Raw genomic sequence first — 25,984 nt, 5'->3', positions numbered from 1 at the left:
GGGACTTCAGCCCATCGCGGGCCAGACAATCGCCGGGGGGGAGGGGCCCGGCGACAGACGTGGCGCGATTCCCGCCCCTGCCGAATCTCTGGTGCTGGAGACTTCAGGAGACGGCGGGGGCGGGATTCACGCCACCCCCCGGCGATTTTTCCTACCCGGCGGGGGAGTCGGAAAATCCAAGCCCTCATGTAGAACTGGGTACCATTTCTTACTTTGTCAATACATATGTGAAAAGAATACACAGAACTGAGATTTTATTTCTTACTTTATGAATATATATATGTGAACATAAGAACATTAGAACTTGGAGCAGGAGTAGGCCATCTGACGCTTTGAGCCTGCTCCACCATTCATGGCTGATCTTTCATGGACTCTGCTCCACTTTCCGGCCCGAACACCATAATCCTTTATTCCTTTATTCTTCAAAAGACTATCTGTCTTTATCTTGAAAACATTTAATGAAGGAGCCTCAACTGCTTCACTGGGCAGGGAATTCCATAAATTCACAACCCTTTTGGATGAAGAAGTTCCTTCTAAACTCAGTCCTAAACCTACTTCACCTAATTTTGACGCTATGCCCCCTATTTCTGCTTTCACCCGCCAGTAGAAAGAACCTACCCGCATCTATCCTATCTATTCCCTTCATAATAAATGTTTCTATAAGATCCCCCAGCATCCTTTTAAATTCCAACAAGTGCAGTCCCAGTCTACTCAACCTCTCCTTGTAATCCAATAACCTCAACTCTGGGATTAACCTCGTGAATCTCCTCTGCACACCCTCCAGTGTCAGTACGTCCTTTCTCAGGTAAGGAGACCAAAACTGAACACAATACTCCAGGTGTGGCCTCACTAACACCTTATATAATTGCAGCATAACCTCCCTAGTCTTAAACTCCATCCCTCCAGCAATGAAGGACACAATTCCATTTGCCTTCTTAATCACCTGTTGCACCTGTAAACCAACTTTTTGTGACTCAAGCAATAGGGCACCCAGGTCCCTCTGCACAGCAGCATGTTTTAATACTTTATCATTTAAATAATAATTCCTTTTGCTGTTATTCCTACCAAAGTGGATAACCTCACATTTGTCAACATTGTATTCCATCTGCCAGACTCTAGCCCATTCACTTAAACTATACAAATACCTCTGCAGACTTCTAGTATTCTCTGCACCTTTTGCTTTACCACTCATCTTAGTGTCGTCTGTAAACTTGGACACATTGCACTTTCTCCCCAAGTCCAAATCATCTATGTAAATTGTGAACAATTGTGGGCCTAACACTGATTCCTGAGGTACACCACTAGCTACTGATTGTCAACCAGAGAAACACCCATGAATCCCCACTCTTTGCTTTCTGTTAATTAACCAATCCTCTATCCATGCTACTACTTTACCCTCAACACCATGCATCATTATCTTAGTGAAAGGCTGAACATAACCAGAATATTATTTATTTGTGAATATATATATGAAACAATTGAAATTATCTGGATAATATTTCTTGCTTTGTGAATCTATATGTGAAAAGGAATGCACATGTTATCCAATCATGTGAGCAACCTCTTGGCTGCTTGTGTCGAATGTATAAGGGACAAGGCAGAATTGGTGGCGAGAGAAAAGTTAACGCTTTTGTTCTAAAAACTTTCACCAGAACCTGATTGAGATAAATATGTATTTTCTGAAACAAAAACAAAAATGCTCGACATTCTCAGCAGGTCTGACAGCATCTGTAGAGAGAGGAGAGAAAATATGTTTCGAGTCTGGATGCCTCTTTGTCAAAGCTATTTTTTAAAGCCCCTTTCCTAGTTACATGCAGGTTTCGAGACGTAACACATCGGGCTGGATTCTCCCACGACACTCACTGCAAGACCGCCATGGGGGAGCTGCAAAGAACGGATAAAGTCCATTGACCTCGGGCGGGATTCTCCGATGGCCGGGCGAACGCGGCCAGAGAATCCCGCCCACTGTGACTTCATTTGAGGGTGAATCAGTGTCTACCTGAGTTTATTGAAGGCTTTTAATTTTTCATTGCATTATTCATTTGTTCAGTAGCTGAAGGTTAAAAGAATAGGAACCCAAACCTTGACTTTCCAATGTTCATGTGCAACAAGGAGTCATATTTTCGTTCACTCTTAAATTTTTATCCAGATTCCCGGCAGCCCGTGGCATCCATGCTCCACAATCCGCAAATGAAATTGCGGAAAAGAACACAAGGAACAGCAGAAGATAGACACTGTGTTAAATGTGAGCAGTTACCTGACTCTGTCAGCTTACTCACACGAGCTTTACGCTTGTGTGGTCAAACATGAGATGCAAGCTTAAAATCTGATTAAAACAAGCTTCACGCGATTCAGCTGAATCTAACTCAAGGATCTTTTGTGTTGGCCTGTAATTTAATTAGAAAACACACTTTTGGAATGAATTTCCTATTCAGATGCTACCTATTTGATTTTAAATGGAACGCTTCAAGTTACCAATAGATGGCAGTTTGTCTGTTGGAACCCCTGCCTGTGACTTACACTGTGTTCACACTGATCTGATTACAACTTCAATGAATCAGCACAAATACTGCAGTGTATTCATAGAATTTACAGTGTAGCAGGAGGCCATTCAGCCCATCGCATCTACACCGGCCCCTGAAAGAACAGTCGACTGAAGTTCACACCTCCAGCCTGTCCCCATACGCCAGCAACCCACCTAACGTTTTGACACGACTGGGCAATTTAGCACGACCAATTTACCGAACCCGCACATCTTTGGACTATGGGAGAAAACTGGATCACCCAGAGGAAACCCACTCAGACACGGAAGAACGTGCAGACTCTTCACAGACAGTGCCCAAGCCGAGAATCGAACCCGGGTCCCTTGCGTCGTGAGGCAACAATGCTAACCACTGTGCTACCATGCCGGCCCTATTTCATTAACGTCAGTGTGGGTATTCTTTTCTGTCCAATACTTCTGTACAAACAATTGGCAACTTTCTAATCATTTCACAAGTATGAGGGAAACTGGCACTGAAAGCAACCGGTTATCTGGCTTCAGCTAGTCTTTCTTGTGAAATTATTTGGCTGGGTCATGGGAGAGAAACAGGAAGGTGGTTTGGTGTATGCCTTCCACTAAGCCATTTCTTCGAGCAAACATTCGGCATTTATCCCGAAAACTACTTGATCAAGCATCATTAAATCAGTGGCCAAGTTACAGGACTGCACTCTTATTTTTAAAGCTGTTATGAAATAATCTATTGACTCCCCTCTTAACTGCAGCCTTTTTCTGAACATTTAGCACTCATAGGTCTCATTCACCTGCTTCTTACAGTGTGTATCGAACTTTTGAAGCACCATGTTGGATTTTGTTTTGGGCTCATCAGCAGTAAATTCAAATGAATTATTCAGTTCTGATGCTTGAGGTCCAGCCAAATTTAATAGGAGTGTATCTTTGATCAGAGGCACTTTCAAGCGCGAAGGCAAAAAGGAAAACTTCAAACTGCTGTTATCCAGTTTTGGTACAGTTTACTATTTGTCCTGAAGTGGTCAGGCCCTCCATCTTCCAATTCATCTTTGATGTAGATTTTCAGAGTTTTGTCATGTCTTGATTGTTTCTTCCATCTTTTTGTGCTAATCTTTACTAATCTAACTATTGTTTACTTTCCGAAATAAGCCCCTGGCACCATGTGGTGTTCTTTGTGTTACTTAATTCAGGATGGTTGGTGGAGTGTTCACAAAGACCACAAAATAGCTTGAACTTAAACAAAGCTATACATTTATTAACACTACTAACTTGGATTCGACAATAATTTACACAGTTGATTGTTAACATATAAACTACACTTATCTACAACTAATCTTAGTACTGGTATAAACTATGATCTGCTCTAATTCACACTAATAATACTTCTGACTGTCTCTAGCTAACTTCTGGACTACTCTCACCCACAAGGCTTAGCATCAATGCCTTTTGTACTTGTATTTGTAGCTCGCTCTTGTAGTACTCTAGACATTTAATTAACATTTGTAGTTCTCACAGTTATGATAATACCACAACAATCACAATGGAGACCTTGATCCAGCAGACCCAGTCGGATTTGTGCTTGGTGTTGCATTTCATGACCACACACTCTGGTGGGCACCATCAGCATGTAGGCTACATGGGGAATCGGTACCTTGACCTCTCTCCAGGTGCCCCATCTCCTCCAGCAGTCATGCCAATGCCCTCTGGCACCCACAGGAAGAGGGAAATCAGCCGGATACCTGGGAAACCTCTAGTCAGGATACGTCAAGGGTGTGAAACCCTCTGCCTGTGCTCACACCAACTCCAGCGGGAAAAGCCTCCGAGAATGCTTCTGCCCCTGAGCAGGTGACAGTTATGTGTCTGGACCGCTTCAGGGCTTAGGCCCCCAGAGGATGTCTTCCAAGGTCATCAGGCATCAGGGTGTACCAGTCAGCAGGTTGTTCCACCTGCATCAGTGCAAGACTCAATGGCCCAAATGGCCTCCTTTTGCACTGTGGTATTCTATGATTACCCAAAATGTGGATGACGGGGCTGCACCAAGGATTGGGACAGTTGAAAAATATTTCATGTCACTCAGGGCTACGAGTACTCTATCACTTTGAAAAATTGTACTTTTGAAAACCATTCCATGGGTGTGTGAATTTATTGATGGGACCATTGCCAGAGCATAGTTCTGGGTGCAGTGCCAGCAGGCAGTGCTGGTGTCAGTGCCCAGGCAGTGCCCTGGCAGTGCTGGGGGGCATTCCTGAGCATGACAGTCTCCCAGCGAGCGATACATTCACCTGAACTCTCTGCAGGGTTCTGCTCGCGAAGTGCATGCCACGGGAGAAAAGTCATAATTCATGTTGGCATGCCCTCATTCCGGTGTGAATGGATTATGTAACGGGTGGATTAACAGCCATGGAGGCTTGAAAAAGAGATGTAAATTTATTTCAATGGGCTTTCTGAGGTTGAACATTGAGATTCCTGTTATGTCATTGGCAGGAGGCGGGGCAATCACAATGGGAAATCAGCCGACGTAAATCGTGTGTTGGGCCTCTTGAGATATTTTGCGCTCCTGTCGCCATTCACACCCGCTGCAAGCAGGGGCACAAAATCCCCGCCGTGCACTTTCGGATGAGATCCCTATGCTGATCCACAATTCCTTTGCGACAGTGTTCACATTCTTACATGACATGGGAGGGGTCGAGACTCCACTCACATTGCTTTTCTTCCTTGCTGGACTTTAAGTTGACAGAGTGAGTGCAATCGCAGGATACCCATGACTCCAGCTAACATCTGATCCTCGTGAGTCATGAGCTGTTAAGGCCCAAGTGTGAGTGCAGGACCCGTCCTCTCAGATGGTTCGACTATCTCCTCAGAAGTCACTAAATGGCTTAAAGGGCTAGAGGAGATATGTCCTGATGATCGGAATTGGTTTCACCCTGGAACCTTTCAGCTATGAGGGTGTCACAGGCATCCCTCCCATGTCACCCCTGCTCCATGGCATCAGCGTGGTCATGTTGTCCCTCAGCAGTCCCTGGGCTTCCTGTATCTCCTTATCTTCTGAGGAGGTCTCCTCCTGCTTCAGTTCACCCTCTGGCAGGGCCTCACCTCTCTGCATAGCCACATTGTGAAGGGCTCAGCAAACTGCAATGATGCTGCAAACCTTCTCCGGTAAATATTGCAGAGAGCCACTTACGCAGTCCAGGTATCTGAATTGCATCTTCAGAAGTCCTATGGTCTGCTCTGCGAGGAAACATGTGTTGGTGTGAGCAGAGTTGATGGAATCTGAGGGAAATTCACTGGAGCCATGAGCTAGTGTTTAAGTGAGTAGCCCTTATTCCCGAGCCACCATTCCTGCAGACATTCTGGTCCCTTGAGGATCGCAGGCACCTAGGTGTAACTGAGGATGTAGGAGTCATTGCAGTTCCCAGGGAACGTTGCATTCACATATAGGATTAGCTTTTGATGGTCACATGATATCCTAGAAGGAATAGAAGCCCTTGCTGGTGTTAAACATTAAGGGCTGCTGCAAGGGAGTGTGTGTAGCCACAAGGGTGCAGTCTATTGCTTCCTGCATTCTTGGGAACTCAGAAGTAGCTGGAGAGTCTTTGCTAGTGCAGTTTTCATAATGATGGACTCTTGTGTAAAGGGCATTGGTCATCTCCTGAATGCACCAATATGTTTCTGAAAAGCTGCAAACTTTCTCAGTTGCTCCCTAGAAAGACCAGAGACAAAGAAATTGAATGCTGCCGTCACCTGCACGGCCACTGGTGGAGTGAAGCCTCCAAACTCTTGTGGCATCAAGACTTCTCAGAGCATGTGGCAGACCAGATATCTAGACAATCGCAGCCTTGCCCTGCACTACCACTCACTCATTTGTAGAAAGGATACCCATGGACACCATTTCATTGATGGGATGGCATAATTAATGCAGCTCTTCCCCCTTCACTGTAGCCTTCACTGTCTCAGGCTGATTTCCTGTCTTCCACTATGTAGCGTTTCAAAATTTGATGTGAGACTATTGAATTGTCCCTATCATTTTAAAAGCACAAATTTTGAAATCTGATTTGCTGTTGCTTCCATGGCAACAGGGTTTGTGGCCTGTTTAATTGACCTGTACCCTGTCCACTGTAGCAGCACCAACAAATGAGTATGCATCTCAAGAAGGAACCCCAAAGCCCAGATTAGCGGTCATTTCACATTTCACCATACCCCTCCGGGACAGAACAGATCTTACTTTCAATTTTGGAAGATGTAATTTTGCCTCGTGCCTGCACGCATCCACTTCCAGTAATACATGTGCTATCCCTTAGATAGGATAAGTGTTTTTGGAGTAACACTCATCCAGGCAAGTGAAGAGAGCTCCATTACATTCCTGACTTGTGCCTTGTAGCTGGTGGACAAGCTTTGGGGAGTCAGGAGGGGAGTCATTGCTGAATGCCAGCCTTTCACCTGCTTTTGTAGCCACAATATTTATCTGCCTGGTAAAAGATAATCCTCAATATGTTAATTTTTAGAGATTCATCGATGATTTAACATCAAAGGTAGATGGTTTGATTCTAAATTGTTGGAAACCATCCTTCCTTGGAACTTTTGTGGTTTAATTGTTACATGTCACTTACCAATCTCAGCCTGAATATTTCCAGGTCTTACTGCATATGACCATGGAACCATGGACTGCTTCAGTATTTGAGGGGCTGTGAGCGGTACTGCACACCATGCAATCATCCATGAACATCCACACTAATAACATTATGATGGAAGAAAGGTCATTGATAAAGTGCGTAAACGGTAGGACAAATCATACTTGGCCAATTACAATCCTATCTGTATACACTTGGCCATCAGCAAAGTGATAGAAGGCACCATTGACAGTGCTATCAGCAATAACCTACCACTGACATTCACCCCCTGACCTCATCACAGCCTTGGTCCAAACATGAACAAAAGAGCTGAACTCAAGAGGTGAGATTCCTTTGTATAAAGGGAGCATTTGACGGAGTATGGCATTAAGGAGCTCTGGAGCGCCTGAGTCAATAGAAATCAAGGGGAAAACTCTCCACTGGTTGGAATCATACTTAGCATAAAGGAAGTTGATTATAGTTTTTGGAGGACAATCACCTCAGCCCCAGGACATCGCTGCATGAGTTCCTCAAGGTAGTGTCCTCGGTCCAAATATCTTCAGCTGCTTCATCAATGAACTTCTCCCCAACATAAGGTCAAAAGTGGGAACGTTCACAGATCTTTGCATAATGTTCAGTTCAGCACCATTTTTGACTCCTCAGATACAGATGCAGTCTACATTAAATCAAGCTATGCCTGAACAATATTCTGGTTTGGGCTGATAAGTGGCAAATAACATCCGCACCACACAAAAGGCAGGCAATGCTCATCTCCAACAAGATAGAATCTAATCAGCACCCTTGACATTCAATTGCTGAATCCTCCACTATCAACATCTTGGGGTTACTATTGATGACCAGGCCAGCCATATAAATACTGTTACCACAAGAGCAGGTCAAAGGCTGGGAATTCAGTAGTGAGTAATTCACCTCCTCACCTCCCAATTCTGTTAACCATCTACAATGCTCAAGTTAGGAGTATGATGGAATATTCCCCATTTGCCTGGATGAGTGTAGTTCCAACAACGCTCAGGAGCAGCATCCAGGACAAAGCAGTCCATGTAATTGGCAAATTACCTACTGCCTTAAACATTAAAGCACTCCTCCATGGATACACAGAGTCAGCAGTGTGCATCATCTACAAAATTCACAGCAGCAAATGACCATCAAAGCAGCTAAGTATTTTGCCTCTTTTCTAACATCAGAAAGCACTTAGCTGCTTTGATGCGATGAGGAGCTGTTAATCATAGCAAGAATGTTTATACACATTGTGGTTAGCATCAAGGGTGAAAGGAAAGACAAATAAACAATTCCCCAAACCAGCTCCGTCTGAACCACTAAACTGTCAATCACAGGCGAGCTAAAGTTGTTCCTCTGTGAAATTGAATGGATGTTTTGTGTTTCAGTAGGAAAGGGAAATTGTTCCTGTAATGTTTCTTCACTGGACTGCCTAGACTGCTCTTCAGTTGTCAGGCACAGCAGTTCAGGCTGAGGAGGCCACTTCAGTGTGAACCAAATCAGACTAGCAGTTCAGCAGATGGCTACCTCAGATCACCATGCCAAAATAAGTGGCGGGATTGAGTATCATTTTTCCAATTTTGTGGAAGGGTTATATCCTAATTATTAAATAACTAATGTGTTCTTAAGACCATAGAAGCAGAATTAGGCCACTCGGCTCAACGAGTCTACTCCGCCATTCAATCATGGCTGATATTTTTCTCATCTCCATTCTCCTGCCTTCTCCCCATAACCCCTGATTGATCAAAAATCTATCAACAGGTGCCGGAATGTGGCGACTAGGGGCTTTTCACAGTAACTTCATTTGAAGCCTACTTGTGACAATAAGCGATTTTCATTTTTCATTTCTTTTTTTAATCTCTGTCTTAAAGGCACTCAGTGATTTGGCCTCCATAGCCTTCCTTGGTAAAGAGTTCCACAGATTCACCACCCTCTGGCTGAAGAAATTCCACCTCATCTCTGCTTTAAAGGATCGTCCCTTTAGTCTGAGATTGTGTCCTCTGCTTCTAGTTTTTCCTACAAGTGAAACATCCTCTCCATGTCTACTCAATCCAGGCTACGCAGTATCCTGTAAGTTTCAATAAGATCCCCCCTCATCTTTCCAAACTGCAACGAGTACAGACCCAGAGTCCTCAACCGTTCAACATACGACAACCTCTTCATTCCAGGGATCATTCTTTGAACCTCCCCTGGACCCTTTCCAAGGCCAGCACATCCTTCCTTAGATACGGGGCCCAAAACTGCTCACAATACTCCAAATGGGGTCTGACCAGAACCTTATATAGCCTCAGAAGTACATCCCTGTTCTTGTATTCTAGCCCTCTTGACATGAATGCTAACATTGCATTTGCCTTCCTAACTGCCGACTGAACCTGCACGTTAACCTTAAGAGAATCGTGAACAAGGAATCCCAACTCCCTTTGTGCTTCTGATTTTCTAAGCATCTTCCCATTTAGAAAATTAAACTTTAGCCACATTTTCCAGTCGTCCAATATCTATGCCTCCATTTCTCCTTCCAAAGTGCATAACCTCACACTTTTCCACATTGTATTCCATCTGCCACTTCATTGCCCACTCTCCTAACCTGTCCAAGTCCTTCTGCAGCCCACCTGCCTCCTCAATACTACCTGCCCCTCTACAGATCTTTGTATCATCTGCAAACTTAGCAACAGTGCCTTCAGTTCTTTCCTCAAGACCATTAATGTATACTGTGAAAAGTTGTGGTCCCAGCACCGACCTCTGTGGTACACCGCTAGTCACTGGCGGCCATCCTGAAGAAGACCCCTTTATCCCAACTCTCTGCCTTCTGCCAGTCAGCCAATCCTCTATCCATGCCAGGATCTTACCCTTAACACCATGGGCTCTTAACCCATTTAACAGTCTCCTCTGCGGCACCTTGTCAAACGTCTTCTACAAATCGAAATAAATCACGTCAACTGGTTCTCCTTTGTCGAACTTCCTTGTTACATCCTCAAAGAGCTCTAACAGATTTGTCAGACATGACCTCTCCTTGACAAAGCCATGCTGACTCAGTCCTATTTTACCATGCACTTCCAAGTACTCTGCGATCTCATCTTTAATAATGGACTCTAAAATCTTACCAATGACCGAAGTCAGGCTAACCGGCCTATAATTTCCCGTCTTCTGCCTCCCTCCCGTCTTAAACAGCGGTCTTACAGTTGCCACTTTCCAGTCCTCTGAGACCCTCCCTGCCTCCAGTGATTCCCGAAAGATCATCACCGATGCCTTCACAATCTCCTGAGCTATCCCTTTTAGGACCCTGGGCTGTAGTCCATCCGGTCCGGGTGATTTATCCACCTTCATACCTTTTAGTTTCCCCAGAACCTTCTCCTTAGTAATGGTCACTGCACTCACCTGTGCCCCCAGATTCTCCTGGACCTCTGGCATCCCACTGGTGTCTTCCAGCGTGAAGACTGATACAAAGTAACTATTCAGTTTGTCTGCCACTTCTTTGTTTCCTGTTATTACTTCTCTAGCCACATTTTCCTGTGGTCCAATGTCTATCTTTGCCTCTCTCTTACCTTTTATATATTGAAAAAAACTCTTCCTAACTTCTTTATATTACTAGCTAGCTTGGACTCATACTTCATGGTATCTGGTACCTGGGATTTCGATGTTGTGGCGATCTTGGAGACATGGGTAGAGCAGGGACAGGAATGGTTTTTGCAGGTTCCAGGATTTAGATGTTTCTGTAAGAACAGAGAAGATGGTAAAAGAGGGGGGGGTGTGGCATTGTTAATCAAGGAAAGTATTACGGCAGCAGAAAGGACGTTTGAGGACTCACCTACTGAGGTAGTATGGGCCGAGGTTAGGAACAGGAAAGGAGAGGTCACCCTGTTGGGAGTTGTCTATAGACCTCCGAATAGTTCCAGAGATGTAGAGGAAAGGATTGCAAAGATGATTCTCGACAGGAGCGAGAGTAACAGGGTAGTTGTTATGGGGGACTTTAACTTTCCAAATATTGACTGGAAATACTATAGTTCGAGTACTATAGATGGGTCAGTTTTTGTGCAGTGTGTGCAGGAGGGTTTTCTGACACAGTATGTAGACAGGCCAACAAGGGGCGATGCCACTTTGGATTTGGTACTGGGTAATGAACCCGGCCAGGTGTTAGATTTAGATGTAGGTGAGCACTTTGGTGACAGTGATCACAATTCGGTTGTGTTTACTTTAGCGATGGGCAGGGATAAGTATATACCACAAGGCAAGAATTATAGCTGGGGGAAAGGCAATTATGATGCTATTCGGCAAGATTTAGGATGACCTTGACTTCCCTCACCAGCCACGGATGCCTTGTCCTCTCCTTAGCATGTTTCCTCCTCCTTGGGATGAATTTCTGTTGTGCCCCCCGAATAACCCCAAAAACACCTGCCATTGCTGTTCCACTGTCTTCCCTGCTGGGCTCCTTTTCCAATCAGCTCTGGCCAGCTCCTCCCTCATGTCTTTGTAATACCCTTATTTAATTGTAATACCATTACATCTGATTGCAGCTTTCCCTCTCAAACCTAAGGGTTCCTTCACCTAATCAAGTCTGCCTCATTACACATCACCAAATCCAGAATTGCCTGTTCCCTTGTCAGCTGTCACAAGCTGCCATTAAAAAAACATCTATTAAGACTGATGCACAATCAATTACGATGAGACGAGAGTAGAGAGTAATCGAGGCATTATTACACAGAGATGTGTTGCCTTCTGCAGCTGCTGCTGAAATGGCTGCCACTCGGTGAGCACACACATTTATACTCCGCCTACTGGGTGGAGCCAGCAGGCAGGGATCTACCCCCGTACCTGTAGTACAGGAGCCTTACCGTATTACATCTCATATATGTACTACATACAAACAGTGGTGACTACCACATTCACCCCCTGTCAAAAAAAGAGTACAGCGGGGGTGGTGGAAAACTATTTACATGTAAGTGAGCATTTTTAAAGTGTACAGTTCTGTTCACAAATTCAGCCGGTCGAGTGCCTTGATCCTCCGTTGTGAGCGCTGCAGTCCTAGTGCCGATGTAGGCACCGGCTTGGTCGCCGGTGACTCCGGGAGCGTGTAGTGCTCATCTTCATCCCCAGGTGGAACCAATGGGAGGACGGATCGTCCTGGAGCAGGGGCTGTGGTGAGGTGCTCTGGGGGGGAGGATGGGTGGCGCCGGGGCAGTTGGGGGCGGGGGAGGGGGAGTGGTGAGGACCCAGCTGGCGCCAGGTCCCTGAGGCAGACTGTGTCTTGGTGGCCGGCGGGGTAAGCCACGCAGGTGTACTGCGGGTCTGCACGGAGTAGCTGTAGCCTCTCGACCAACTGGTCCGCCTTGTGGAACCGCACATGTTTGCGGAGGAGAACGGGTCCTGGAGCATTCTAGGGAAGGCAAGGAGACGCTCATGGGGTGTTGCATTAGTCGCAATACAATGTAGCGATCAGATGGAATGGAGGGCGTCGAGGAGGACCTCTTAGACCGTAGGGCCAGCAGGACGGCCTTCTAGATCGTCCCGTTCTCCCTCTCCACCTGCCCATTTCCCCGGGGGTTGTAGCTGGTCGTCCTGCTCGAGGCAATGCCCTTGCTGAGCAGGAATTGACGCAGCTCATCACTCATAAAGGAGGATCCCCGGTCGCTGTGGATGTAAGTGGGGAAACCGAACAGAGTGAAGATGCTATTGAGGGCCTTGATGACTGTGGCAGACGTCATATCGGGGCATGGAATGGTGAAGGGGAATCTGGAATATTCGTCGACCACGTTAAGGAAGTACGTGTTTCAGTCGGAGGAGGGGAGGGGCCCTTTGAAGTCCATGCTGAGGCGTTCAAAGGGGCGGGAAGCCTTCACCAGGTGTGCCCGGTCTGGCCGGTAGAAGTGCGGTTTGCACTCCGCGCAGACCTGGCAGTCTTTGGTGACTGCCTTGACGTCCTCAGTGGAGTAGGTTAGGTTTCGGGCCTTTATGAAGTGAAAGAACCGGGTGACCCCTGGGTGACAGAGACCATCGTGTAGAGCCCGGAGTCGGTCCACTTGTGCGCTGGCACATGCGTCTCGGGATAGGGCATCGTGGGACTCGTTGAGCTTACCGGGGAAACACAAAATCTCATAATTGTAGGTGGCAAACTTGATCCTCTACCTCACCATTTTATAATTTTTGATCTTGCCCTGCTGTGTGTTATTGAACATGAAGGCAACCGACCCTTGGTCAGTGAGAAGGGTGAATCTCCTGCCGGCCAGGTAATGCCTCCAATGCTGCACAGCTTCAATAATGGCTTGGGCCTCCTTTTCGACGAAGGAATGCCAAATTTAGAAGGCGTGGAGCGTGCAGCAAAAAAATGCCACGGATCTGCCTGCCTGGTTGAGGGTGGTGGCTAGAGCGACGTCTGATGCATCGCTCTCAACTTGAAAGCGGAGGGTCTCATCAATCGCGTGCATCGCGGCCTTGGCTATGTCGGCCTTGATATGGTTGAAGGCCTGGTGAGCCTTGGCCGTTAAGGGGAAAACTGTGGAGTGAATGAGTGGGCGGGCCTTGTCCGCATCGTTAGGGACGCACTGGACATAGTATGAGAAAAACCTCAGGCATCGTTTGAGGTCCTTGGGGCAGTGGGGGAGGGGGAGTTCTGTGAGGGGGTGGATGCGATCGGGGTCTCGGGCCCTATGACCCCATTTTGCACCACATAGCCAAGGATGGCTGAGCGGTTGGTGCTGAACACGCACTTCTCCTTGTTAAACGTTAGGTTCAGGAGTTTGGCGGTGTGGAGAAATTTGAAAAGGTTCGCGTCCCTGATTAGGAGTTTGGAATGTTCAACATCCGTAACTGCCTGGCTATCCCAGTTCCTTGCCAGGGCGTGCAGGGCACGCCAGAAATCTTCCAATGACTCATCGGGGAGTTGTTACCGCGTGGCCAGAAGGTGCCTAGCGTAGAGTTTGTTGATCGGCCATGTGTAGTTCTCTTTCAGAAGCGCCATGGCCTCAGTGTAGTTGCGTGTGTCTCGGATAAGAGGAAAAATATCGGAGCTCAACCGTATGTATAGGATCTGTAGCTTCTGTGCCTCTGAGGGTGGTTCTGTCGCTGATCCGATGTAGGCTTCAAAGCAAGCTAGCCAGTGGTCGAAGGCCGACATGGCGTTGTCTGCTTGAGGGTGCAGCTGTAGGCGATCTGGCTTGATGCAAAGGTCCATCGCTGTAAAATCTCTGCGTAATGTATTGATGCACTATCAATTACGACGAGACGAGAGTAGAGAGTAATCGAGGTTTTATTACGCAGAGATGTGTTGCCTCCTACAGCTGCTGCCGAAATGGCTGCAGCTCGGTGAGCACACGCATTTATACTCCGCCTACTGGGCGGAGCCAGCTGGCAGGGATCTACCCCCGTACCTGTAGTACATCAGCCTTACCGTATTACATCTCATATGTGTACTATATACAAACAGTGGTGACTACCACAAAGATATTCCACAAATTCCTTTTCTTGGGATCCACTACCAACCTGCTTCCTCATTCACCTGAGGAAGGAGCAGTGCTCCGAAAGCTCGTGTTTGAAACAAACCTGTTGGACTTTAACCTGGTGCTGTAAGACTTCTTACTGTGCTCACCCCAGTCCAACGCCGGCATCTCCACATCATGTCAACCTGCTTTTTGATGGATGTTACTTGATGTGGTGAGTAGCTCCAGTGATATGTTTTTGGTTCACATTTCCAGCAGTTGTTTTCTTTTTATTCATAGTAAATGGAAAGAAAAATAAAGAACCAGCATTGAATAGTGCCTTTCCCAAGCTCAGGTCGTTCTTTAAATACCTTTTAAGTGTTGTCATTGTTCTACGGAAACATAACAGCCAATTGCACATAGGTTTCATATATAGCAACAAGATGATACTCTGCTTTAGCAACTTTATTTGCGGGTTAAATATTGTAAAAGACATCAGGCAGCGCTTCAAAATAGTGCCTCACCTATCTAAACATCTCAGCTAAAAATCAGCTTGGACAATATAGTTCTCCTTCAGTGTTGCACTAAAATGCCTGCCTGACATATGTGCTTAAGGACGTGTTAATTTGGTTGCAAGCTTTGAATAATATGCTTCTCATCGGATTTATCAATATACATCAAAATTAGAAAACTGATTAAACTATGGATAACATTTTGAACATGACAGTTTATTTTTACCTTCAAATTTCTTCTGCTTTTTTTTGTAAGTAGCAGGCACTACAAGAAATCAAGTATAGCTGAATCAGTAAGCGATGGTCATGGTCACATGAAGAAACTACTGGACAGGAAAGCCATGGAGTACATACCGGTACATTTCCAGAAAAAGATTAAAATCCTAATTAAGATACTCAAAAAGCTGTAAGTACCATTATTAGAGAATGAGTTGAGTAACAGTTGTTCTTCAAGCATTGATTTAGAAAAATGCTAATTTAATAAAATTGACCAATTATTTCATTTTAAATTTGTTCCAAATGTGCCTAGAATTAAATTCTGAAGCTTCCCACATGTTTGTAGCAAATCATATTGTAGTTGCCATGATCAGTGTTAATATTGTGATGTTTTAAAAGCACTTCTTGTGCAGCAGAACTACACCTCACAGAAGTTGGATTAATACTGTCCAAACAGGAACTGTATCTGCATCTAACTCCTGGAGATGAAATGGCAGTGTCCTAATTTAGCGTGCTGAAGAACTCTGCTGATGCATGTAATAACTTTTGCATGAACTAGTTCACCATGATTTAGAAGCACGAGTTGAAAATGAAAAATGAAATTAAATGAAAATCGTTTATTGTCGCAAGTAGGCTTCAAATTAAGTTACTGTGAAAAGCCGCTAGTGCAAGAGACTTAAGGCATCTCAAACTTTTGCGAATTCTATTATGATCCCAGACCAAACCCCAATATTTTAGTTTATTTGAAAGACTGTGGAAATAACTATTCGCTCCAGGAGTGATTGCATGAAAAAATAGGGCTTGCTTATTTTCTAAATAAAATTTCATTATGAATAACAATATTAAACTTTGTTAACTTTGCGCCCAAAAAGAACAGCTTACAGTTTATCCCTTAAACACTACTACACAGTTTCCCATTAAACAACAAGAAAAGAAATATACAGATATCAGTCTATCTTACTGTGAGAGAATTGTGGACTCAGCATTAGGCAGCTAGAATTCCACTGCTCTCTTCAATGTTTCTCCAAAAACTCTTTCTCTCTGCACGGCTTTCTCCATAAAATCCTTCCTCACCAACAATGACCTCATTTTACCGACGCTAAAATTCAAATTATCTCTGCAGACTGCAAAGTATATTAACTCCCCAGGGACCTTCCCTGTCAAACCACAGTCCAGACTTAAAACACATTCCTTTGTCAATTTCAGCTTCTGGCTGCAAAAAAACACCCAGGCCCTGCAAAACAGAATTATTTTGAAAAAAGCCTGACCGTGGCAGTCTAACACACTCTAACTCTTGGGCTTTAAACCCTTAAAGTGCCCAGTACTTGGAACGCAATATTCTCAAAGTCTTTCAGTCGTCATAATTGTAACAAAAGATCTTCAACCTGAAATGTTAATAACTTCTCTCTGCATATCACTTCTGTTCATATACCAATAAACCAAACTCACTTGCAGGAAGTAAATAATTATAATTGTGTAGTTTCATTTGTTTAGATTGTGAATATTTTTAGAAGAATTTTGAAATGTCAAACTTTCACCTCATTTATCCTTTTTGCCTCTTTATTTCCTTAACCCAATCTTTCTTTCATTCTCAATGGCCTGGAATTTTGCCCCTGAGTCAGGAGCGTAGAGTCAAGAAATTTCTTGGCTCTGCAAACCGACTCTGGAGAAAGTGTCCACAATGATGGGGTGGGTAATAACAGGAATTCAGCCTGCTGCCCCCCGGAAGATGTTTGGAGGCGGCCACAGTGACTCTCTGGTGCCAGGCTGTGTGATAGGCTTGCTCCGGTGCTGTGAGGCTTTGTCATTGCTGTTAAAAAAACTTTTCTTTTAAAACCCTTCAGCACTCACCCCTCACTCCACTACACACTCCCCAAGCTCCATTCATACTGATCCATGCCAACCCATGCCCTATCACCCTTTGCCATTACACCATCAATGCTGACTCATCCAGTATCCACCATGGGCAGACCTTAGGATCCATGCTGAGATGAAATAAAATAAAGTTCTAAGAGTCTGTGATGACTTCACTGGTCGAGTATCTTTTATCCAAGACCCTTGGGGCCGATTGCATTTTGTTTTAGATATTTTCACTTTTCAACCATTTATATGACAGGCTGAGCTTACGATAACCTGAACCTAGACTGGTCATAGTCTATAAATACTAGGTTGTTTCTCTATTTTACAACTCTCACACACCGTACTTTCTACCTGTTAACACTTTTACACCTGTAATATAATATTACAATGTTTTATTAACATTGAAATTAATTCATAGCCTTTCAAAAAATGTTCAGTTTTTGGATAGGTTTAGTTTTCGGATGTAAGAATAAAAGATATTCTACTGTATTTAATAAAAACACTCATTCATAAGAATCCACTCATGATATTTACATTCCTTCAAGAGCTTAATCCTCTATAAAACAAATGTTTCATTCAAGTGCTGAATCTCTTATAGAAACAAGTAATTGTATTCATAGCCCTACATTAAATAGTTTATAAACACTTGGAGCCGTCCCTGACCAGCATTTCAAAAGATAATGATAGGTTGTAGTAATAATAATAATCTTTACTGTCACACATGTAGGCTTACATTAATACTGCAATGAAGTTACTGTGAAAAGCCCCTAGTCGCCACATTCCAGCGTCTGTTCGGGTGCACAGAGGGAGAATTCAGAATGTCCAAATTACCTAGCAGCACGTCTTTCGGAACTTGTGGGAGGAAACCGGAGCACTGGATGAAAGCCACACAGACACAAGGAGAAGGTGCAAACACCGCACAGACAGCAACCCAAGCCGGGAATCGAACCTGGGACTCTGGCGCTGTGAAACAACAATGTTAACCACTGCTACCATACCTCCCGGTTGTGGAATCAGTCATGCAGCACAAATCCTGTAATGAAAACCCTTAGGCAAATATTGCAGGCATCAATTTGAAAAATAAATTAAAGTCCAGGAGATTTAAATCCCTCAATAATTAGACAGTTCCTTTGGAAGCTTGACAGTTCCAAAAAGTTTGTCCACTTTTTATGCAGATTCATGTCTACTTTAAACCATTCCAAAGAGCATTATACATCTCCTAAAAGGCATTTAATCTCAGCCAAAGGTGTCCCTGAAACCTACCCAAAAGTATATCCAACCTTTGCAAGCAACCCAGCAGCTTGAGACCTTCTGAAAATGCAACACCCACAAGTCGTATTTTGAACATCCCACAAATGAAAATTGGACCTTTTTGAAGGCAGCTGCACTTTAACATGTGCAGCTGCCTTCGTGAAACAGAAATGTACAAATTACAATTCACCCCCATTCACTTCTCCCACCCCCATCCCCCAGGCAAAAATGATGCATGCTGGGCTCGTGGATAAGACTTCCAGAATTGGAGCCCTGGCACCATTTTGACATCCTGGAAATTTGGGCCTTTATTTTTCCTTCGGCACCTGATTAGACATTAAATTCGCCATCCTTTTCTAGTTGTTCTCTTGTTTTTCAATCCTTAAACCTCTTTGCTTAAAGTGTAAACTGTTTGTTCCATTGTTTACCAAGGTTCTAAAGCGAGCTACCCTCACTGTGCTGGTATAGGGTTGCACCATTTGGTCAAAAATTTCAAAACCTAAATGCATATTGTCAGACCTCTCTCACAGGGAATATTGCAAGTTGTAAATCTGGCATGGGTATATATAGGGGACTGGATTGTTCAAGCCCGCGCTTGGCTGGATAATAGGTGTTTACGCCGAAATGGCCCGCGATGCTGCTCCGACGCTGTTTCCCGATTCTCCGCACCCAAAAATAATCGCGAGATCGCGGCGTACTCTGCACGACCCGGAGAATCGCTGAAGTTGGCCCGATGACCGATTCTCCGGGCCCCTAATTATGTTGCGTCCTGGATGGGCCGAAGTCCTGATGGCATGTTCCGAAGTCACGATGGCGTGGTTCTAAACACCTATTAAAAAATCATCAACCAGTCGTGCTGGCTGATGAGGCGTCCGGAGGAGGTAGGGGTCAGCTTGGGGGTCCCAAAACGGAGATGGCCGTGGCTGACTTGGGGTAAGGGGAAGTCATCCAGGGTCGGGAGAGTGTGGGGGAAGGTGGGGGCAGGCTGAGTGGCCAGGGACCACCCGCCATGACAGAGAGATGCCCTCACGACGGCCGCCGTTACGGTGACCATGCCGATGGGCAGCCACACCGGGTACTGGCCCATCACAGGCATCACAGCCGTTTGAGTGTTTGCTGGGCCCCACGCTCGGCCACCCCACCCAGCCGGCAGCACCCACCAGGGGGGGAGATGCAGGGCCACACCCATGGCAGCCCCCGATGAGGGCTGTGACATGGAACGGTGACCCTGGCGGGAGGGGCAGACGACAGGTGCCCCTGGCACCGACGGGCGGCGGTGGGGGGCATGCATGGCCGGGACGACAGTGCCAACCGGGCTGACCATGTAGTCCATGGCAGCTGGTTGTGGACGGCTGTATGCACCATGATAACATTCCGTTTCCCCTCACCCCCTGCAGATCGTAATGTTTGGACACCACCCAGCGATGTTGGCCGCTGATGTGGGGGCTGCTGCCCTGCATGTCGCCCTGTGGGAGTGTGAGCGGGCGCGGCTCGGAGAGGAGGCGGAGGCCACAGCAGAGGAGCCGGCCGCAGAGGGGAATGTGCCAGTCGCTCAGGCTGCAGGTCGGCCTGCCCGAAAGGCCGAGGAGGAGGAGGAACCAGACGAGGGGGAGCCGCAGGATGACAATGAGGAGGAGGAGGTGGTGCCATGGAGGTGCCTGATGAGGCCCCGTGTGTACTGGCGCCGCATGTCTTTCCAGGACTTCCCGGACAGGGCATGCAGAAGGAGACTGACGATCAGCCGGGAAACTGTGGCCCACATATGCCACATGATGGAACACCTGGAACTGCATGGGACTGAGGGAGGACACCCCCTTCCGGTGGCCGTCAAGTTTACAGGCGCCCTAAACTTCTATGCGACAGGGTCGTTCCAGTCGCCGAGTGGGGACCTGCCCGGCATCTCACAGGCGTCTCACAGGTGCATCCATGCCGTGACTGACGCCCTGTATGCCATTGCGGACCGGTACATCCAGTTCCCCGTGGACCGCGCCTACCAGGATGCCCGGGCGGCGGGGTTCGCTGCCGTCGCCAGGATACCCAAGGTCCAGAGGGTCATCGATGGGGTGCACGTCGCACTGCAGCCACCTGCAGATAACAGGCCAGTGTTTATGAACAGGAAGGGCTACGACTCCATGAACGTGCAGGTGGCCTGTGACCACCAGATGAAGATACTGCATCTATCATCAAGGAAGAAATTGCGAGGCATCTGGATAGAAATTGTCCCATTGGGCAGACGCAGCATGGGTTCGTAAAGGGCAGGTCATGCCTAACTAATTTAGTGCAATTTTTTGAGGACATTATCAGTGCAGTAGATAACGGGGAGCCGATGGATGTGGTATATCTGGATTTCCAGAAAGCCTTTGACAAGGTGCCACACAAAAGGTTGCTGCATGAGATAAAGATGCATGGCATTAAGGGTAAAGTAGTAGCATGGATAGAGAATTGGTTAATTAATAGAAAGCAAAGAGTTGGGATAAATGGGTGTTTCTCTGGTTGGCAATCAGTAGCTAGTGGTGTCCCTCAGGGATCCGTGTTGGGCCCACAATTGTTCACAATTTACATAGATGATTTGGAGTTGGGGACCAAGGGCAATGTGTCCAAGTTTGCAGATGACACTAAGATGAGTGGTAAAGTGAAAAGTGCAGAGGATACTGGAAGTCTGCAGAGGGATTTGGATAGGTTAAGTGAATGGGCTAGGGTCTGGCAGATGGAATACAATGTTGACAAATGTGAGGTTATCCATTTTGGTAGGAATAACAGCAAACGGGATTATTATTTAAACGATAAAATATTAAAGCATGCCGCTGTTCAGAGAGACTTGGGTGTGCTAGTGCATGAGTCACAGAAGGCCGGTTTACAAGTGCAACGGGTGATTAAGAAGGCAAATGGAATTTTGTCCTTCATTGCTAGAGGGATGGAGTTTAAGACTAGGGAGGTTATGTTGCAATTGTATAAGGTGTTAGTGCGGCCACACCTGGAGTATTGTGTTCAGTTTTGGTCTCCTTACTTGAGAAAGGACGTACTGGCGCTGGAGGGTGTGCAGAGGAGATTCACGAGGTTAATCCCAGAGCTGAAGGGGTTGGATTATGAGGAGAGGTTGAGTAGACTGGGACTGTACTCGTTGGAATTTAGAAGGATGAGGGGGATCTTATAGAAACATTTAAAATTATGAAGGGAATAGATAGGATAGATGCGGGCAGGTTGTTTCCACTGGCGGGTGACAGCAGAACTAGGGGGCATAGCCTCAAAATAAGGGGAAGTAGATTTAGGATTGAGTTTAGGAGGAACTTCTTCACCCAAAGGGTTGTGAATCTATGGAATTCCTTGCCCAGTGAAGCAGTTGAGGCTCCTTCATTACATGTTTTTAAGGTAAAGGTAGATAGTTTTTTGAAGAATAAAGGGATTAAGGGTTATGGTGTTCGGGCCGGAAAGTGGAGCTGAGTCCACAAAAGATCAGCCATGATCTAATTGAATGGCGGAGCAGGCTCGAGGGGCCAGATGGCCTACTCCTGCTCCTAGTTCTTATGTTCTTATGTTCTTATGTCTACACCCGGTACCCAGGCAGTATGCATGACTCCTTTGTGATGGCACAATCTGTGATCCCCGACATGTTTGAGGGATAAACCCCCCCCCCCCACCCCGGCTGCGGAGCTGGTTGCTGGGTGACAGGGGTTACCCGTTAGCGTAGTGACTGATGACGCCTAAACAGAGGCCATAGACTGACGTGGAGACCCGCTATAATGAGGCCCAATGTGTGACCAGGGGTGTGGTCGTGAGGTGCTTTGGGGTCCTGAAGGGGCTCTCAAGTATGACTCAAGGAGAGTTGGACGCATCATTGTGGTCTGCTGCGTCCTCCACAATACACAGTGATGGGTACTCACCTTGGCTGCCCTGAGTAGGTCGTGCATCTTCTTGCGGCGCTGCTCGCCTGTCCTGACAACCGTCCCGATGGTACTGACTGCTTCGCCCACCTCCACCCACGAATGCCAGATGGCGGCGGCTGCTACCCTGTTGCCGGGTGCTGGGTACAGGGCCCCCTCCTCTGCTCCATGGCGTCTAGAAAGGTGTCCAGCTCTCCTTCCTGAAATCTCGGCGCTGTACATGCGATGGAAGTGTTTGGGGCGGATCTGGCTTTAAGGCATTGCATCAGTCGGCGGCTGCTGCCTCAGGCGCATCCCGCTGTGCCTGTGCTGGCCCCTTGCGGGCTGTTGAATCGGTGGGCCTGGGGGCCTGTTGACGCCGTCGTAAAACTCTACAGTCTTTACGACGGCATCAACATTTAGCCCATTATCGGAGAAGCTAGCCGAGGGTGTCCCAAAGACGACTTCCATTCTGCTGTAGAAGAAGGTGTCCCCCGCCCTCCACCTTGCACTCCAGACATCCCATAAACTCTGGCTAACAGAGTTAGATCCTCAAAAGTAGTCAATAAATAAATTAAAGAAATGTAATAATGACAGCCTTCTTCTATATGTTTAAATAATTACTTCTATTGTCCAGTACAAATAAAATGAGGCAGCCTTCATCTGATTTTGGATCAGCAAAAGTTAACAAAGGATTACAGTCCGAGTATACGTTAATGGGACCTGATATACAGGTTTTAGAACATAGAACAGCACAGAACAGGCCCTTCGGCCCTCGATGTTGCGCCGAGCATTGTCCGAAACCAAGATCAAGCTATCCCATTCTGGAGTGCTCCATGTGCCTATCCAATAACCACTTGAAAGTTCCTAAAGTGTCCACTATCACAGTAGGCAGTCCATTCCATACCCTAACCACTCTCTGAATAAAGAACCTACCTCGGATATCCCTCCTATATCTCCCACCCTGAATCTTATAGTTATGTCCCTTGTAACAGCTACATCCACCCAAGGAAGTAGTCTCTGAACGTCCACTCTATCTATCCCCTTCATCATCTTATAAACCTCTATTAAATCGCCTCTCATCCTCCTCCGCTCCAAAGAGAAAAGCCCTAGCTCCCTCAACCTTTCCTCATAAGACCTATCCTGCAAACCAGGCAGCATCCTGGTAAATCTCCTTTGCACCCTTTCCAATGCTTCCACATCCCTCCTATAGTGAGGTGACCAGAACTGCACACAATACTCCAAATATGGTTTCACATTTCTCAGAACCCTGTCGTTGACCCTGTAATCCGCATTCAATTTTTTTCTACCAAAATTAATCACCTCACACTTATCAGGGTTAAACTCCATCTACCATTTTTCGGCCCAGCTTTGCATCCTATCAATGTCTCTTTGCAGCCTACAACAACCCTCGACCTCATCCACTATTCCACCAATCTTGGTGTCATCAGCATATTTACTGACCCACCCTTTAGCCCCCTCCTCCAAGACATTGATAAAAATCACAAATAGCAGAGGACCCAGCACTGATCCCTGTGGTACACCGCTGGTAACTGGTCTCCTGTCTGAACATTTTATATCCACCACCACCCTCTGTCTTCTATGTGATAGCCAGTTACTTATCTAATTGGCCAAATTTCCCTCTATCCCACACCTCCTTACTTTCTTCATGAGCCGACCATGATCCTTATCAAAAGCCTTACTAAAATCCATGTATACGACATCAACTGCTCTACCTTAATCTACACACTTAGTTACCTCCTCAAAGAATTCAATCAAATTTGTGAGGCAAGACTTATCCTTCACGAATCCGTGTTGACTATCCCGGATTAAGCTGCATTTTTCCAAATGGTCATAAATCCTATCCTTCAGGACCTTTTCCATTAACTTACCGACCACCGAAGTAAGACTAACTGGCCTATAATTACCAGGGTCATTCCTATTCCCTTTCTTGAACAGAGGAACAACATTCGCCACTCTCCAGTCCTCTGGCACTATCCCCGTGGAGAGTGAGGTCCCAAAGATCAAAGCCAAAGGCTCTGCAATCTCATCCATTGCCTCCCAAAGAATGAAGAATATATCCCATCTGGCCCAAGGGACTTGTCGACCCTCAGGTTTTTCAAAATTGCTAATACATCCTTCCTCAGAACATCTACTTCCTCCAGCCTACCTGCCTGTATCACACTCTCATCCTCAAAAACATGGTCCCTCTCCATGGTGAACACTGAAGAAAAGTATTCGATCAACGCCTCTCCTATTTCTTCTGACTCCATGCACAAGTGCAGCTAACCGGCTCTGACAAATCCATTGCTCAATTGGTTGTTTGGTTTTGGCACATATACGTTACTTTGGTGGAACTGAGAGTGCAACAAATATGGTGTTGTCCCAAGGACAATAATATCTACTCCAGATCTGCCTTTGCTGCAAAGCACAGCCTCATGAATGCAGACCCATTGACAGCAATGAATGCAGTGAAGCCCTGCATAATAGTTCTCTCAATCTAGGACAGTGTTGGAGATTGGAACCCAAGATCTCTAACAGCAGTTTGAGCATTCCTGAGAACTATTGTAACCAGGATTAGGACTCAGAGCTCTGTTACAGATAGTCTTAGAATTAACATAATTTCTGGGGGAACTGCAGTTTTGAAAAATGATTATTCATGACTCCATAGATGTAGAAGTGAACATCTGAAGACCTGCCCTCAGAATTTGGAGGTCCTTGGCACATTGAACAATTGCAGGAAATATTGGTACTCCTGTAACATTCTTCTCAGAAACATATTTGAAGAATCGGTGGGTTTTAGCAGCTGAGAAAGGACCTAAAGCGGCTCTTGGATGTCCTTTACTCTTTGCTTTCACGACCTGGTTCTGCTTGCTCTTGTCCTGTATTTCTGATAAACTCACCTCTAATTAATAAGAAGAATTATTTGAGGTTATTGATTTGCTGGCTGTGATAGTCACCACTGTTGTATATATATCGCATATGAGGTGTATTACGGTAAGGCTCCTGTAATACAGGTACGGGGGTAGATCCCTGCCTGCTGGCTCCGCCCAGTAGGCAGAGTATAAATGTGTGGGCTATCCGAGCTGCAGCCATTTTGGCAGCAGCTGCGGGAGGCTACACATCTCTGCGTAATAAAGCCTCGATTACACTCTACTCTCGTCTCGTCGTAATTGATAGTGCATCACTGGTGTTTGCTCCAGCTGAAATAAGTAATACAGAGAGCTTGGGTCCTGTTTTGAGGTGCGACAGGGGCCTGAAGCTTGTTCTTTGGGGTCTGCATGAAATAGGCTCAGTGACAGGTCACCGAGAGTAGAGGTTAATAGATGTGCTTTGGAGGAAGGTTTGTAGTGGAGCCCCAGGGATCAGTGTTGGGACACTTGCTTTTTCTGTTGTATGTAGTAATGACTTACATCAGGTTTCTTTAAACTGGGTTCATAGAATCATAGAATTTACTGTGCAGAAGGAGGCCGTTCAGCCCATCGAGTCTGCACCGATCCTTGTAAAGAGCACCCCACTCAAGCTCCACCCTATCCCTGTAACCCCACCTAACATCTTTTTGGACACTAAGGGTAATTTAGCATGGCCAATCCACATAACCTGCACATCTTTGGACTGTGGGAAGAAACTGGAGCACCCGGAGGAAACCCACACAGGGAGAACGTGCAGACTCTGCACAGACAGTGATCTAAGCTCGGAATCGAACCTGGGACCCTGGAGCTGTGAAGCAACAGCGCTAACC

General features: G+C 46.1%; 1 protein-coding gene across 1 annotated transcript in view; it reads left to right on the top strand.

Moving 5' to 3' along the window:
* The window catches only part of cnbd1 (cyclic nucleotide binding domain containing 1), a 275,196-nt gene that overhangs the window by 78,438 nt on the left and 170,774 nt on the right, over positions 1 to 25,984 (top strand). Inside the window, exon 4 of the mRNA XM_038810468.1 lies at positions 15,315 to 15,461. Coding sequence (XP_038666396.1) covers positions 15,315 to 15,461 — 147 coding nt within the window. The remainder of the gene's footprint in view (positions 1 to 15,314; positions 15,462 to 25,984) is intronic.

The sequence above is a fragment of the Scyliorhinus canicula genome, chromosome 10 (genome assembly GCF_902713615.1).
Source record: "Scyliorhinus canicula chromosome 10, sScyCan1.1, whole genome shotgun sequence".
Taxonomy (NCBI): domain Eukaryota; kingdom Metazoa; phylum Chordata; class Chondrichthyes; order Carcharhiniformes; family Scyliorhinidae; genus Scyliorhinus; species Scyliorhinus canicula.
This window is presented reverse-complemented; position numbering and strand designations above follow the sequence as displayed.